This window comes from Antennarius striatus, chromosome 23 (genome assembly GCF_040054535.1).
Source record: "Antennarius striatus isolate MH-2024 chromosome 23, ASM4005453v1, whole genome shotgun sequence".
NCBI classification, from domain to species: Eukaryota; Metazoa; Chordata; class Actinopteri; order Lophiiformes; family Antennariidae; genus Antennarius; species Antennarius striatus.
Window position 1 is genome coordinate 9,725,914 of NC_090798.1, and position 15,449 is coordinate 9,741,362.

At 51.9% G+C, this 15,449-nt stretch overlaps 2 protein-coding genes across 5 annotated transcripts; one reads left to right on the forward strand and one right to left on the reverse strand.

The window, feature by feature from the left end:
• Positions 1-1,083: 1,083 nt before the first annotated feature.
• Positions 1,084-8,561, reverse strand: LOC137590651 (zinc finger protein 827-like). 3 transcript variants are annotated; one of them, XM_068308356.1, is made up of 9 exons: positions 8,327-8,561; positions 6,934-7,060; positions 6,252-6,461; positions 4,999-5,442; positions 4,638-4,698; positions 4,486-4,556; positions 4,301-4,343; positions 3,996-4,184; positions 1,084-3,544 (listed from the first exon to the last, which is right to left on the reverse strand). In XM_068308356.1, the coding sequence occupies exons 2-9, from the start codon at positions 6,962-6,964 to the stop codon at positions 2,917-2,919; spliced, it is 1,677 nt and encodes a 558-aa protein (XP_068164457.1). In that variant the 5' UTR covers positions 6,965-7,060; positions 8,327-8,561; the 3' UTR covers positions 1,084-2,916. The 3 variants fall into 3 exon arrangements, with proteins under 3 accessions (XP_068164457.1, XP_068164456.1, XP_068164455.1); XM_068308355.1 differs by having other exon boundaries at positions 6,934-7,126; XM_068308354.1 differs by lacking the exon at positions 8,327-8,561 and having other exon boundaries at positions 6,934-7,189.
• Positions 8,562-10,234: 1,673 nt separating this feature from the next.
• LOC137590502 (mucin-2-like) lies at positions 10,235-14,476 on the forward strand. Of its 2 annotated transcripts, XM_068308147.1 has the most exons (5): positions 10,235-10,594; positions 11,323-11,623; positions 11,694-11,836; positions 11,957-14,111; positions 14,413-14,476. In XM_068308147.1, exons 1-4 carry the CDS (start codon positions 10,384-10,386, stop codon positions 14,083-14,085), a joined length of 2,784 nt encoding a protein of 927 aa, XP_068164248.1. In that variant the 5' UTR covers positions 10,235-10,383; the 3' UTR covers positions 14,086-14,111; positions 14,413-14,476. The 2 variants fall into 2 exon arrangements, with proteins under 2 accessions (XP_068164248.1, XP_068164247.1); XM_068308146.1 differs by lacking the exon at positions 14,413-14,476 and having other exon boundaries at positions 11,957-14,192.
• The last annotated feature ends 973 nt before the right edge of the window (positions 14,477-15,449 follow it).

Here is a 15,449-nt window from a genome sequence, read left to right on the forward strand (position 1 = left end):
GTGTGTGTGTGTGTCATCTACTCATGTGTTCAGTTATATGAAGTGGTTTTTAATGAACGTGGTTTTACCCATCTCCTCACTGCACTTTTTGTTTGGAGCTATTTAGCATGATAGCATGTTAATGAAAAATGGTCACTACTGTAGCTGTGAAGTATTAGCATGTTAGCATTTACCTACAAGCCTCAGGGCTAACAGGACCTCTGAATGTCAGCCATGCTAAATACAAAACACGCTAACGAAGCTATCTGTAGCTGGAATCAGAATGATTCAGCCTCATCATCATCATCATCATCGTCATAATCATCACCATCTTTATCACCATCATCATCATCTTCATCCTCACCACCTCTGACATTCTTGTCCTGTTATGGACCCTCTCTATTCAGACACGTCATCTCATTCTCCCTTCATCGTCTTGTCACCTTTGACTCCTCCTCTTTCATCTGCCCTCCCCTGTCTTCATCTAACCCCCTCCTCTTCATCTCCCTCCTTCCTCTTCATCTCTTCCCCCTCCTCTTCATCTACTCTCCTCCCTTCCTGTCGGGCCTTTATCCAGATCTAATAATGACCTTTGTGCCTGTGCCCGCCCTGAGCCTTCATGCTGAAGGATGATTGGCCAGCTCCGGGGCAGCCTCCAGCCAATAGACAGGCCTCCGTCTTGCCGCCATGGAGACCTACAACATGCCAGGTAACCGTAGCAACCACTGAGGAGGGAATAGGACTCATGGCGATTGACACTTCTCCTCCCACTCATTTGGTGAGTGTGGCGTGTGACCTTCATCCCTCGCTCCTCTGCCTCAGTTCAGCTTTCAGCTCCATTTGATCATAGTACGAGAACCGCTGTCAGTACTGCTGATAGTACTGCTGTTAATACATACCAGTGAGCACTACTACTCCTAGTACTCAGGTTTGCATCTCACAAGGCTCTCGGTGTGATGAGTAATTGTAACGGTGAGTAACGTTAGCAACATGAGTAGCAGAAACGATGAATAACGGTGGGTAGCGGTGAGCAATGGTGAGTAACGGCGAGGTGTGAGTTGGATCAAATCAAACTTTATTGATCGTTTCAAACAGGAACAGGAAACAGGAAATGAAAATCAAGGTTTTGGAGGAAACAGTCTGTGATGATCAGCTTCATGCTTCTTCGTGTGATTTTGTGATTAGAACTTTTTTAATCATAGATCATCTGACCAGACAGACAGGAAGTCCAAGAACATCAGGAAAGGAGCACAGACTCAAATAAATGCTAACATGCTAGCCTGGTGACAACCTGTTAGGGTTAGCCCCGAGCATTAAAACCCTGAATGATGGAGCTGAGGACAGTCTAATGCTAGCTCCCTGCTTACATGCTAACAACACTGTCAGCATCACCTTTTGCTGTTCGGCCATGCTTTAGCTTTTGTTAGCTAACATCTCTCTGTGCATCACATTTCAGTTGGTGTTTCTACACCTCCTGGAGACCAGTTTAAACTTTAGTCTTTCGTCTACCAAAGTAAAATGACCCCAAAGAGGGCGGGGTCACTCCCAACGCCACCCATATGAACGGGAAGTGACATAATTTCCGTCCTTTATCTCTACGTAGTGCAACGTTAAAACTTGATCCTCAGACTCACAGGAATGTCGTCATGTCAACACAAATATTTCATAATGTACAACACAAACATTACAAACACCATTACTGTCCTCCAGGAACAAAGAGACGTCAGAGGACTGAGGAGAACGAATCAATCAGTCCGTGAGCAGCTGGTGGGCGGAGCTAAACCTCCTCACATTGATGCGTCTCAGCCTCTGGTCATAAAGTGCTTTTCATCACCACAAACAAAAGTCATCAGCAATAAAAAGTTCAAAGACAAGATGAAAAGTATGTGGGGGTGGGCGTGTCTCACCCCCCCCCCACGAGGGAAAGCCTCTTGCATCCAGGTGTGTCTTGTTATTCGTCCGATGTTTCTAGACAAGAATGAGGTCCAATCAGGAACCCGTCAGAACCGTCATCTGTCGATGATGTCATCGACAGGATGTTCTGGGTTCTACACATCCAACAGGTGCAGCCAGTCCAGGTTCACACGGTGAACCAGTCCAGGTCCTGATGTGACATGAGGTGCCACTGGATGCGGGGTCACATGTCCATGAGGGCGGAGTCTGAATCAGAGACAGTCATTGGTTCAACAGGAGAGAAATGTGATGCCAGCAGAATTTCTGTTGGTTGATGGTTAAGTCACTTCCTGCTGTTTCCAGCTAATAATGTTATGCTAACAAGGCAGCTGAGCGCACGTCATTAACGTGGACACACGGACAGGCGTAAGATAGTCAACTTCCGTTACCATGACAACAGATGTGGAACAATTTCCCTTTGTATTTCACAGACGTTCTGTCATCCAAACAAATGACTGGATCGCTTTTGTTTGCCTGCCGAACCACTAGATGGCAGCGCAGCGCAAATGCCACTGGATGAAAGACAGGGTTTTTAAAAAAAAAAAGATTTCAGATTAAAAATATCCAATTTCATTTTAAAACTTCCTCACGTTTGTAGCGTGTTGTCCGGTGAACGGCTTCCTGCTGGGCGTGGAGATGACGACCAAACCAGCAATGCTACAAAGATGTTAGCATGCTAATGTTAGCATTTAACTTGAGGAAAAGCGAGCAGAGCTGTGGCCGTACAGAGCAAAACAAAAACTGAAATGGGTGAGAAGGATTCTGGAGACAGGCAGTAAATATGTCACACAGCTAAACAGCTAAACAGCTAGCAGTTCAGGGAGTACAAGTACGCTAAAAGCAGGCAACGCGAGTCACGAGCATGATGCAACGAGTCAGAACCTTCCTCACTCAGAGTCAAAGCAGGAACTGAGGGACGTCCCCCTGGAGGCGGTCTCACAGCGCTTCACATCCATCACTGTTAGAGGGTTGAGGGGGGAGGATTTACAAAGAAGTTGTCAGACCAAGGTAGCTGAGAAAGGAGTGTTTGGTCGAGGAGGAAGAGGAGGGAGAGGAGGAGGAAGAGGAAGGGCAGCGTGGCTTCAGACTGATGAGCGTGCTGATGGGGAGGAGGGGAGACAGATCCCTCCATCCCGTCTGGTCGGACAGTGACGGATGAAGGGGGGTGGTGGGCATGGCCGGGGGCGTGTGCAGCCGCTGCAGGTGTGTGTGTGAGCGCTGGCTGTCGGTGTGCACGTAGGAGCGGTGCGTGTGTACGTAGGAGCGGTGCGTGTGAACGTCACCGGCGTGCTTGACCTTGCAGTGCAGGCGCAGACTGTCCCGCCTCTTGGCACTGTAAGGGCAAAGGTCGCACGTGAACGGCCGCTCCCCCGTGTGCACGCGAACGTGCTCCACCAGCTTGTTGGCTGTTCGTGTCAGGTGACCGCATCGGTCACACCGGTACTGGTTGCCCTGGCGATGACCCTGGAAGTGAACCAGAAGTTCCTGTTGCCCTGGAAACGACCTCTGGCAGATGCGGCAGCGATGCTCGGAGGTGCTGCTCTCCAGCTGGGTTGCCAAGGCAACCGATAGTGGGCTGCTGGAGGAGGAGGCGGGAGGAGTGACGGGGCATCTAGGGGTCATATATACACACACACACGCACACATACCCACGCACACACACACCAGGATTAAAACCACATCAGGTCCAGAACCCGACCAGAACTTCATCCTGTTTCTACTGGACCTACTGGTCCTACCAAACAGCGACCAGTTGGATACTAAGGTGGGCGTGGGACAAATGTGTCAGCTGCTTCCTGGCTCTGTGCCATATTTTTCTATGGGATTTGAACCAATGGGGGTCCTGGGGCGAATCCCTGTGGAGCACCTTTTCATGCTCACCAGCAGGTTCTGAGTTGCGTCTCTTCGATTCTTTGAGAAATACGGCTTAAATGTTTACGACCCTACTCTTCCTCACCCTGACTCTCCCTAGATTACATGTGACTCACAGCGACCAATAGGACGCTGCGATGAGAGGTGGCCACACCCATCCATCCATCCAATGACATGCACACGTCACGAACCTCACATCTGCGCCAACGCCCCCCTGCAGGTGTGTGTGAGCATGAGCTCTCATCTCTGCTTCCTGATTGGTCGAGTGGTCACACAAGCAGCAGCGCAGCGAGAAGGAGCCACGCTCCCATTGACGGTGTTCTGTCATGTGACTGTGAAAGAGGGTGGGCCCGTCCGTCTCAAAGCCGCACACGTGACACCTGAGACAGGTGAGACAAGAACCCGACGTGAACATGGACTGGTTCCTCCCCCTGGGCCACCTAGAGGAGGGGTCACCTTCTTGGTCTGCCTCCAGAGACACCTGGTCCCCACTCACCTGTGGAAGTAGGAGGTTTGATCTCTGCTGACGCTTCTGGGCTCTGCAGGAAAAACAAACAGCTGTCAGTGGCTGTGGTTCAACACAAGCCAGCCAATTACAGCGTGAGCGTGTGTGTGTGTCTGTGTGTGTGTGTGCGTGTGTGTTTGTGCGTGCATGCGTGTGTGTGTGGGAGTTAGTGTCACCCTGTGGGGCTTCATGGGAGATCTGGAGTGGGGATGATCGCTGCTTGTCCACATTCAGCTTTGGGACAGGACTGCAGACAGGAGACAAAGTCCCAGCCAATCAGGTAAAAGCTCATGACATCACCCAGCGATAATAGGAAGTGTGACCTCACCTGCTGGTGATGGGCGGAGCCGACCCCTCCAGAAGCCGCCCGGTGGATCGACTGGCCCTCTCTGCAGAGACAGGTTCAGACCGATCGATCAATGAACAGTAAACAGCTCCTATTGGACGCTTATTTATGTTTGTTTTTGACAAACGCTAAATACAGTGTGACATCCCATAATTGTTCATGTTTCTCTCAGTTATTGTGCTTTACTTGCACATTTTCACTTGTTTTAACTGGTTTCCATAGCAATACAACAACGTTCAACATTAATTAAAAGAAGAAGAAATTTTATTAGATACAAAATGAATATATGTGTGTGTGTGTCTGTGTGTGTGTGTGTGTGTGTGTGTGTGTGTGTGTGTGTTACCTGACAGCTGGTGCAGCAGGGTGGAGGCCAGGTTCAGGGACATGTCCTGCCACAGGACGGCTCTCAGGTACTGCTCCTCCACCTTGGCTCCTGGAGGAGGCTCCGCCTCCACCCTGGCTCCTGGAGGAGGCTCCGCCTCCACCCTTGCTTCTGGAGGATGCTCCGCCTCCACCCTGGCTCCCGGAGGTGGGTCCTCTCTCTTCACTCTGCACTGGTTTGGGGCAGAGCCTCTGAGGTAGAACGGGTCGTCGACTTTCACGCCGCTGAGGCGCTGCGCGTCTGTCTCGTTTCCACAGAGATCCTGGTCTTCTGTTTTAATGGCAAAGGACAGAGCCTGCGGGGTCATCTCTGCTGTGATCGGCTGAGAGGCAGCCAAACAGTCCACTTCCATCAGCACCTCTTCTTCTTTGATCTTTACTCCATGACTGCTCACTTCCTGGAGCTCTGTGATTGGTTGGAAATGAGTCAGTGTGGTGCAAAGCCTGATGAAAGTCTCAGTTAGAACCCGAGCCCCTGAGGACACCCCTGAGGTGTTCTCAGTCAGAGCCCCGCCCCTGAGAACACACCTGAGGTGTTCTCAGTTATAGTCCCGCCCCCTGAGGACCCACCTGAGGTGGTTTCAGTTGGAGCCCCGCCCCCTGAGGACACACCCGAGGTTCTCAGTTATAGCCACGCCTCCTGACGACACACGTGAGGTGTTCTCAGTTGGAGCCCTGCCCCCTGAGGACACACCTGAGGTGGTCTCAGTTAGAGCCCCGCCCCTTGAGGACACACCTGGGGTGGTCTCAGTTAGAGCCCCGCCCCCTGAGGACACACCTGGGGTGGTCTCAGTTAGAGCCCCGCCCCCTGAGCACACACCTGAGGTTGTCTCATTTAGAGCACCACCCCTGAGCACACACCTGAGGTTGTCTCATTTAGAGCACCACCCCTGAGGACACACCTGAGGTGGTCTCAGTTAGAGCACCGCCCTTGAGGACACACCAGAGGTGGTCTCAGTTAGAGCCCCGCGCCCGGAGGACCCACCTGAGGTGGTTTCAGTTATAGCCCCGCCTCCTGAGGACACATGTGAGGTGTTCTCAGTTGGAGCCCCGCCCCTGAGGACACACCTGGGGTGGTTTCAGTTAGAGCCCCGCCCCCTGAGGACACACCTGAGATGGTCTCAGTTAGAGCCCCGCCCCGTGTGGACACACCTGAGTTAGAGCCTCGCCCCCTGAGGACAGACCTGATGGTGACCACGCCCCCTGAGGACACACCTGCCAGCTTCCTTAGCATGTCCGACGCCAGCGTGTCGGCGCTGTCGCCGTCCGGCGTGTGCGACAGCGACGGCGGCTCAGGACTCGCCCCGGGGCCGTCCGGCGAGAGGGCCAGACCCGGTTCGTGCTGCTGGCCCCCACGCACCTTCAGCCTCTGAGGCTCTGCCTCTTCCAGCCTCCCAGGATGCATCGGGGCCTTCTGGGTCGCCTCTGAGATAAAGAGAGAGAGAGAGAGAGAGAGAGAGAGAGAGAGAGAGAGAGAGAGAGAGAGAGAGAGAGAGAGAGAGAGAGAGAGAGAGAGAGAGAGAGAGAGAGAGGGAGAGAGAGAGGGAGAGAGACTACAGCTGACTGGTGTCGTCATACTATGTGGCCAAAAGTCTGTGGACACCGGAGTATTTCTTTTGTTGTAGGGTTAGCTTAGCTTCAGTAGTAAAGTCCTGAACAAATGTGTGTGAAGTCATCACGAGAACAAAATTCGTATACACTCCCCCCTTAATGACATCATCACAGTTTTGATCGATGACATCATCATACCCCTGGTGTCTGGGGGGGGTTATGGATGTGTGTGTACGTGTGTGTGTGTGTGTCTGTGCATGTCTGTGTGTGTGTACCTGTGTCTGGGCGGGGGGGGGGGTGTATGTGTGGGTGTGTGTGTGTGTACGTGTTTGTGTGTGTGTGTTACCTGACAGCCTGATGAGGAGGTCAGACGCCATCTTGCTGCTGACATCGGGGCTGAACAGAGAGGTGGCTGATGGGAAGGGACTCGAACCCGTGGCGTCTGGATAGTCCGCCTCCCTGTCGGTGTGTGTCTGTGTGTTTGCAGAGTGTGTGAGTTGCTGGGCTGCATCAGAGGGAGGCTGCAACACACTCTTCATCTTATGGTGTGTGTGAGGAAGAAGAGTCAGAAGAGAGGAGGAAGAAAGAGAGGGATGAGGAAGAGGAGGAGGAGGAAGGCAGCCAGGCTAAAATAAGACAACAGCACTGGAACACATGGAGGTGAGGAGAGCATGATGGGAAACGAAGGAGGAGGAGGTGGGTGGGGAGGAAGAAGAGGAGGAGGACGAAGAGGAGGAGGAGGACGAGGACGAGGAAGAAGAGGAGGAGGAGGAAGAGGAAGAGGAAGAGGAAGAGGAGAAGGAGGAAGGGGGGGGCTGCCGTTGCCCCAGAGAGAAGCGGGGCGGATAGAGGGAGAGGAGGTGAAAGAGAAGAAGGAGGGAGGAAGAGGAGGAATATGAACAATCTGTGAAGGAATAAATTATTGAAGCTCCGGTCCAACAATCAGAGATAAATCATCCTGTTATCGCCATGGCAACGGGCCTCTGTCTCCTGCCCTGACCTTCCCTCCACAACCAATCAGCTGATCAATTCTCATCAATAACCCCCAGCTGCTCCTCCTCATCACTTATTGATCAGCAGCGGACAGAAATGACGTTTGATCAGAATGCTTGTCACGTGACGCGGGTCGGGCTGATCAAAGATGAACGGAAATCAACCGATAATGTCTTTCCGTTAATATTCGAACAAACAATGGAATCAGGAATCGTACGTCCCGCTTTTTCCGTTCCAATCAGTTTAAATCGACCGGAGCCCGGAGGCACCGGCGGCTCCCCGGTCCGTCCGGTACCGGTCCGGTGACTGGCCTCCCCCTCCCGCTGCATCCGACCGGAGAACCGGGCAGCGGTTCTTCCACCCCTCCCTCCCCTTCCCCCTCGCCGGTCGGTGTCAAACCCCTCAGAACCCCGCCGGGAGCTGTTCCGTCTCCCTCCCCCCCGCAACATGGCTGAACGGATCGGTCACAAAGTCACTCCCGGTGCGGGATGGCTGCGGGGCTCGTCACACACGTCGTAACGGATCCTTTCCGTTTCCTACCGGGAACGGGGGCAGGTGTCAAGAGCCCAGTCGGTACCCCCCCCCCCCTCCCCTGCCCTCCCACCGCACCTCTCCCGCAACATGGCTGAACGACCTCACGAGACCTCAGAAGTCATTTTCACAGGTCAGCTCGCGTCGGTAACCGGACACCCCGAACGCGAACCCACGCGGCGCTGACCCGCGCCCGGCTCGTCTCCGTCACTTACCGGTACCGGGAGGGCAGGTGGCGTCGGTGGTGCAGTCCGGGGCACGGGCTAAATATAGACCACCGATCGGTTCCCGGTTAAATTTCCTCTTCTTTTGTCACGGTATCCCGCGAGCCCTCCGGTTTCGTCGTGGAAGGACACGGTCCGTTTTTCCCCGAACCCTCAGCGGAGGACGACGGGTCGGTCACCGGGCAGGGCAGATGGAGGTGTCAGCCTCCCCGCGAGATGCAGTGTGTCTCCGTCCACGCGCCGGATCGGAGCACAGGCGGGACACGCGTGAACCCGCGCGCACGCGCCTGTGCTCGTGGGTGAAACAGTGAAAACCGGAGAGAGACGCCGGTGGGGAGCCGGTCTGTCGTACCGGAAGGAGCGGACATGATTGACCGTTGAACGGTTTAAACAGTTTAAAAAACAGCGCCAACAAAAACATGTTTGTTTACACCTCAGAAAATGACGTCATAATGGTAAACAAAAATATGTTTCCTTTAAACAAAAAAACAAAAAAACTTTCTCGTTGGATCCGCGATGCGCTCGCTTGGCCGGTAGGCGGCGTGCTCACCGTTAAAGATCAGTGCTGTTAGCATGTTACAGTGTTAGCATGCTAGCATGTGTGGGTGTGTTGTCATCAATTACACGTTTTCACAGGATTTTAGTTTTTCAGCGGCGCCGCTATAAACCGAGGTGAACCCATGGCGTTGGCGCCAAAATGGACACAGCGGTGGTCAACCCTGTTAGTTGCTAACAGTTAGCATTGCGTCTAGCATGACACGACACGTGGGGGCACAACACTCTTTGACACACACAAACGATTCATAGTTTGTGGTCTCGCACTGTTTACACTTTTAGCCACACCCACTGCTCATTCAAGTCGATTAGCAACATTAGCATCTAAGCATCACATCCTGCATTACTAGGTTGGAGGTGATGCTTCTGAACCAATCAAACATAGGTGCACTTGGAGACTTCATGGTTCAACCGCCACACCAGAACCATACGCCCCCAGTCTCCACCGGGGGCGCTCTGTTCGTTTAACCCCAGTTTGGCAGGTTTGAGTGTCATGCAGGCCTCGCCCTCTCTGGTTCCTCCTATTCTCTGATTGGTTGTGTCGGTTAGACGATGGGAAACAAAAGATCTGAATGTAAAGAACGGAAATGAGTTAGAGCTCATTGTATTGTTATTATGAATAAATAAATAAACAAACAGATAAAGAAATAATCAATACTGTATAGGGGGACATGTCTGGGGAATGTTTAACAGGTTACCATGGAAATGGGATAGATCTGTGGCGCCAGGGCTTTGACACCAAACTGTTGGCAGGATCTTCATCAGCAAAAACAGGAAGTGATGAAATCAGGTCGGGTCCTGACTTGGTTCTCCGACAGACGGGTTTATTCTGGAAGAGGTGTTCAGGGGCCTGAGAAATGTCAGAGCCTTGTTCACAGAGGAAGCTCATAAACAGAACCCAAGTGAGTATGAAGTTCTGGTCGGTCAAGGAACCCGTTAACACTTCTGAAGATTGGTCTGAAGCTCTGTGACGGCATCATGTTCACACCGTCTCTAGGGAAGAGGGCTATGGGGTCACAACCCCACCCCACCCTAACAGGATGTACACCAGCTGCTGCCACGCCCTCCAGGATCCCCCCACCCCACGCTGCCTTAAAGGCTAGCAGCTGCTCTCTGATTGGAGGAGAGGGTTTCACACTGATGAGGAAGTAACACACATCATTACTAACAGAGACTAGTTTAAAGCTGAGGAAAAAGAGACTACTTTAAAACACTTGAAGAAGAGACTAGTTTAAAACACGTGAAGAAGAGACTAGTTTAGCTAACTCTAACCCTAACCCTTAGAGCGGGACACTCCCACAGCTCTACTCGCTCTGGATCCACACCCCACCCTTTGCCCAGCCCCCTTCCTCCGCCAGGCCCCCCACATCCTGGACAGCCCCTCCCTCTGCCAGTGGACCGACCTGAACACTCTGACCCGTTTGTGGGGCTAAAGACTCCAAGACACTGAAGGAGGACTGAACTTGAGCGAGCACTGGTGACAACGGCCAATCATGTGGACCAGCCTCTGTTTGGTTCTGTCTCTGGTTCTGTCTCTGGTACTGCTGGTTCCACCCACTCGGAGCTTCTCCAGCGGCGCCGGCCATGCTTCCTGTCAAGGAATGATCCCCACCCACATTCGGGCTCAGCCCCTGGACCCCCGGCGGAGTCCTGTCACCCTGAGTGCATCGGCGTCCTCCTACCTGCCCGGACAGCTGGTGACGGGTAAGACCTCTAGACCGCCAGCAAGCCCAGAAGAACCACTCCATCCGCCATGAACAAATGTCAGGAGAGACCAGATCAGGTTTCTAAGTCTGACCCACAAACAGGAGCACTAATATGCAAGCTTGCTAACATGCTAAATGTTGATTTCATCTCTTTTGGGGTACAATGAGACCAAACAGTGCCTGATAGCAGAATGCTAATTTGTTGTATTTTGCTAGCACCCCGCTAACAAGCTAAATTCAGTTGTGGCTTCAGTCTTGACAGTCATGGTTCTGATTGGTCGGTGAGATATAAACACCAGTGTGACACTGAGACAGTTGGTTTAACTAGTACTGCCGTGTGGTCAGGTTTATCTAGTCCTCCTGTGGGTTCGGGTTTAACTAGTACTCCTGTGTGCTTGGGTTTAACTAGTCCTCCTGCATGTTTGAGTTTAACTAGTCCTCCCGTGTGCTCAGGTTTAACTAGTCTTCCTGTATGCTTGGGTTTAACTAGTCTTCCTGTGTGTTCGGGTTTAACTAGTCCTCCCGTGTTCTCAGGCTTAACTAGTCCTCCCATGTGTTTGGATTTAACTGATACTCACAGGTGTTCGGGTATAACTAGTCCTACCATGTGGTCAGGTTTAACTAGTCCTCCCCTGTGTTCGAGTTTCACTACTCCTCCCATGTGGTCGGGTTTAACTAGTCCTCCCAGGTGTTCAGGTTTAACTAGTCCTCCCGTTACCCCTTCAGTAACCGTCCGAAGCTCTCGGGACTTCATGGGTTTCCTGCTCCAGGCTCGCGCCGTGGACATGGCTCTGGGCAGAACTGGAGGCAGAGTCAAGGCCAGGACTGGAGCAGAAGGCACCATTGAGTCCATGAACCTGGGCCCGATGCTGGTGGGCGGGTCCTGGACTCTGACTCCTCCTGGTACGCATACCCTACGCTGTCTCTTGGCAGACGACACCCTGACCCACACCGACAAACAGCTGAAGAGGAACCTGTCGTTCGTGTGGAAGGCCCCCGATGCCCCCATGGGGGCCATCAGGTTCTAGTGAGTATATGGTCCCCTAAATGTCATGAGGAACCCCGTCTGAACCTGAGCTATCTGTCTTTCCTTCCAGCATTACGGTGGTCCAGTCCTACTTTGTGTACTGGGCAGGCATCGAGTCGACCCTGGTGCTTGATGGGAGTCGTAGTCCTTGGAGTGGGAGTTCGAGATTGCACTCGCTTTTTTTGCTGCAGGAGGAAGTCACTACTCTAGCAGGTACCGACACACATTCATTTGAAAACATCTGATGAACCAGAAGAGAAACCGGTCCAGGTTGGATACTGGGAACATTCCCACTTCCGAAGTCTGACATTCCTAGTTCTCTCTGTTGCACAGATGTCAGCATCCGTCGAACATCCACCCAACAAGCGATGGCCACACCCGGGCCAAGAACAAAGCCGAGGCTTCCAACGACACACAAAGGAATCAAAACATACACCCCCAAGGGAGTTCGACATTCAGTCCTGGACAGTTTTAGAACTGTCCTTGAAGATAACCTGAAGAAAAATCAGGCAGTCAATGACGAGGATGTTGGTACCAGAAGAAGTGAGACTGACACCTACATCCCTTCAAGATCCTACTTTGGTGGATCCACAGATGTAGGCACTGTCTCAGGAAGCTCTGATACCCATGTGAAGGACCCCAAGAACTCGTCTGAAACAGAGAGAATCAAAGCTCCTGTTATTCACTTGTTCAAAGTCACAGGTCGAAACTCAACCGGTCCAGTTCTCTTTGGTCCCCTTCCTGATGCTGGACTGAATGGAAACGAAGGAAAGGTAAACCTTAAGGACCCACATCCACACACTGGTCCTGAAACAAAAGACACCACCTTCAATCATCAAGTCACCACCTCAGGTCTACACTTCCACAGTACAAGACCAGCACCATCCACATCCAAAACCCCAATGGGATCAGCCCAGGTCCAGACTGGTTCATTCAGGATCCAGTCCCGGAGAAAGAGCCCACATGAGTTGCAAACAACTGTATTCACTGAGGGAATGGAAGGCCAGTCCCTGCCGCCCCTCCAAAGTCCATCACACAAGCCTTTTCTTCAGGTTACATCTTCTGCACCCAGACCTCTATCCCTGTCCCACAAAGTTCTGCATCATACCTTTCCCTCCATTCAGGACTTGACATCTTCATCAAACAAACCTCCTGATCGTCACTCCAACTCAACCTCATCTGTCAGTCAAGGTCAGCCTCTCCCCATCGATGTCTTTCTCAACCAGCTGAAGGTCCCGTCCAACAACCTGTCAAAGTATGGTCCATCAGAAACCCAAGCTAGACAAAGGCAAACTGTCCCTCCTTATCCTCAACCTTTGTTCCCTTCTTCTGCCTTTTTCCACACTGGCTTTATCCAGGCTGACACCCCAACTAAGGCTCGGGGTATCTCACCCAGATCGTGGTCCCAGCCCCACCTCCAAACTGGTCCACCACATAACAAACCAGCGTTCACACAAACCTCTTCCCTGAGTGAGGGTGAAGACCTACAAACTCCAACCACAACCTACACCTTTCCTTCCATTCCAGCATCCATTCATTCCTTTCCTGACTCTTCCCTCGTTCATCCTCGTACCACCACTCCTCCTCACTCCAGAGGTTCAAACGTGGCCTCCAACCAATCCTCTTTCTCGACTTCACCTTCCGCCCCGACAAAGAACCAACCCACATTTCCTTCCCCAGCCTCCGTTCCTCTGCTCCCCTCTGACCAGTCCTCCCGAACCTCTCCCTCTATTCCCATCAAGAACTCCTCCGACTACCCGGCACCAGCTCCCTTCTTTTCCTCCTCACCTTCCACCATTTCTCTAAACCTCTTCTTTTCCATTGATTTATCTTCTTCTTTATCTCATCCGTTGTCATCCATCTCTACCTCAACATCGTCCTTTTCTTCTTCTGTAGCATCCTCTCAACCAACATCCAACCGCTTAGAACCGTCAGCCGTTCCTCGCCGCTCTCTCTTTTCCCGTCTCACATCCACCCCCGGGCGTTCCCAACCACTAACGGTGGGCCAGAGGCTGCTCATCCAGGATCACATTGCATCGCCTGATCCTGATCCAAACCTCATACCAACACCAAGAACTGTGGTTCATGCTAATGCAGTGAAACCAAAGATTCCCATCATCAACACTGGACCCAAACATCCCTCCAGTCCCTCTGGAACTCCAGACAGGGAAGGTAAGTATCCCAACATCATCCCCAGACATACGTCCTGGGAGCTGGGCATGCTTCTGGGCTGCTCGGCTGGCCTGGGTATGTTCCTGGTGGTCGGTGTAAGGTACATGTACCGGCAGACCTGTGGCCGACGGACAGAGGTAACGCTGAGCGACCGGGAGCAGGAGTACGGAAGAGAGCGAGGGCTGATCCATGTCCAGGAGTGCGGAGACCTGGTGAGGGTTCGGAGAATCCGAGACAACAGTGTGGTCCTTCTGGCAGAGTATGACATCCTGGCATCGCCCGGAGACTAACCCACCCTCCTGACACTCTCCTGGTGGTGAGCATCTGCTACCAGTGAAGCTACCTTATTAATCGTTTATGTAACTAGCTGAAGAAACTAGCGTCTTTTTTTTTTTTTTTAATAAACTATATACTAGTCTGATCCTTGAAGGGAAATTAAGAGCACACTCCAGTTAGTAAATACTGTACTTCAAACTCATGCATACGTTAGTTTTTACAGGCCCCTGTAGCACACTCACACACACATACAATGGGGCCTATAGGCATGCAGGGGGAGGTAGAGTGGGGGGCAGCCTCTTTGTGGGGCGCCCCAAATGATAGCTTGCCTTTCCATTTAGCTAAGCTGTCATACAGCTCTGGGAAAGTAGACCAGCTTCAGTCCATCCATCCGTTGGCTCAGAAGCAGCTTCAGGACTGGGTACCTTCAGATATGCCTGATGCTGTCCAGGGGATCCTCCACTCCCATCAACACCACCAGGTCCAGACGTCCACGCCCACAAACCTCTGGCCCTGGAACATTTCTCCGTAGATGGTGCACACCTGAAAACCTCAGAAGATGAACCATCTTTTCAGGAGACGAAAAATACAATCCATTCTCTTAGGATGGATAATTTTCAGCTAACACTAAAAAACTCAAACCTGAATCAAATCCTTGTTTACATTGTATCAGAGTCTGAATTCAGGAAAACCTGAATTCTATAAACATTGTAATGAGGCCATTATCATCACTACTTCTGTCATGTTCTCAAACCAACTTAGAAATAAATCGCACTGAGCGTTATACATTGTGAACATCTTTATTGGATCTTGTAAGGAGGACCGGTCCCACTCAGTTTGGTCCCACGGGTTTGGTTTCAGGAACAGACCATGGACTCTTGGCCCCCATAGAGAAACAAACCCACTGCAAACAGCGAATGAATGATATTTTATTTCCTGTGTCCGAAGCGACCCTGGGGAGAAACGCCACCTTCATCCACAGAACGTACCGACCTGTTCAGTTCACCTACAGACTGAAAGTTCTGGAATGTAAAATGATAAGGTTGATGGGCACCTCCTCCGATTAGCAGCTCACGCAGCCTCAGACCCCAGAGGATGAACCTTTTAGACTCATTAACCCCCCTGGACCTCTGGTGCTACCACTGTTTTCAGCCTGGTGAAGGCGCCAGGGCAACATGTCGGCTGGTGGCCAACAGAGCAACGTGTCGGCTGTCAGGATCCACCCAACACCCGACAACTGGTTCAAAATGACCCCCGAATAACGACGGTAACGGACAGACTGCTCTAGTTGGGAGCCTTCATGTAGGGGGATGTAGTCCTAATGAGGACGGACGTTTCAAAACAACATTACTCTCACGTGAGTTTATGCTCGTCTTTA

Bases quoted from the DNA above. Each gene is read 5' to 3' on its own strand.
- LOC137590651 (XM_068308355.1), bottom strand. From the start codon at position 7,126: ATGAAGAGTGTGTTGCAGCCTCCCTCTGATGCAGCCCAGCAACTCACA. The intron at 4,344-4,485 runs GTGACACTAACT...TTTTTCCTGCAG, and splicing joins CTCCCATGAAGCCCCACAGG to AGCCCAGAAGCGTCAGCAGA. The intron at 3,545-3,995 runs GTTCGTGACGTG...TATGACCCCTAG, and splicing joins GGCGTTGGCGCAGATGTGAG to ATGCCCCGTCACTCCTCCCG.
- LOC137590502 (XM_068308147.1), top strand. From the start codon at position 10,384: ATGTGGACCAGCCTCTGTTTGGTTCTGTCTCTGGTTCTGTCTCTGGTA. The intron at 10,595-11,322 runs GTAAGACCTCTA...TTACCCCTTCAG, and splicing joins GCCCGGACAGCTGGTGACGG to TAACCGTCCGAAGCTCTCGG. The intron at 11,837-11,956 runs GTACCGACACAC...TCTGTTGCACAG, and splicing joins GGAAGTCACTACTCTAGCAG to ATGTCAGCATCCGTCGAACA.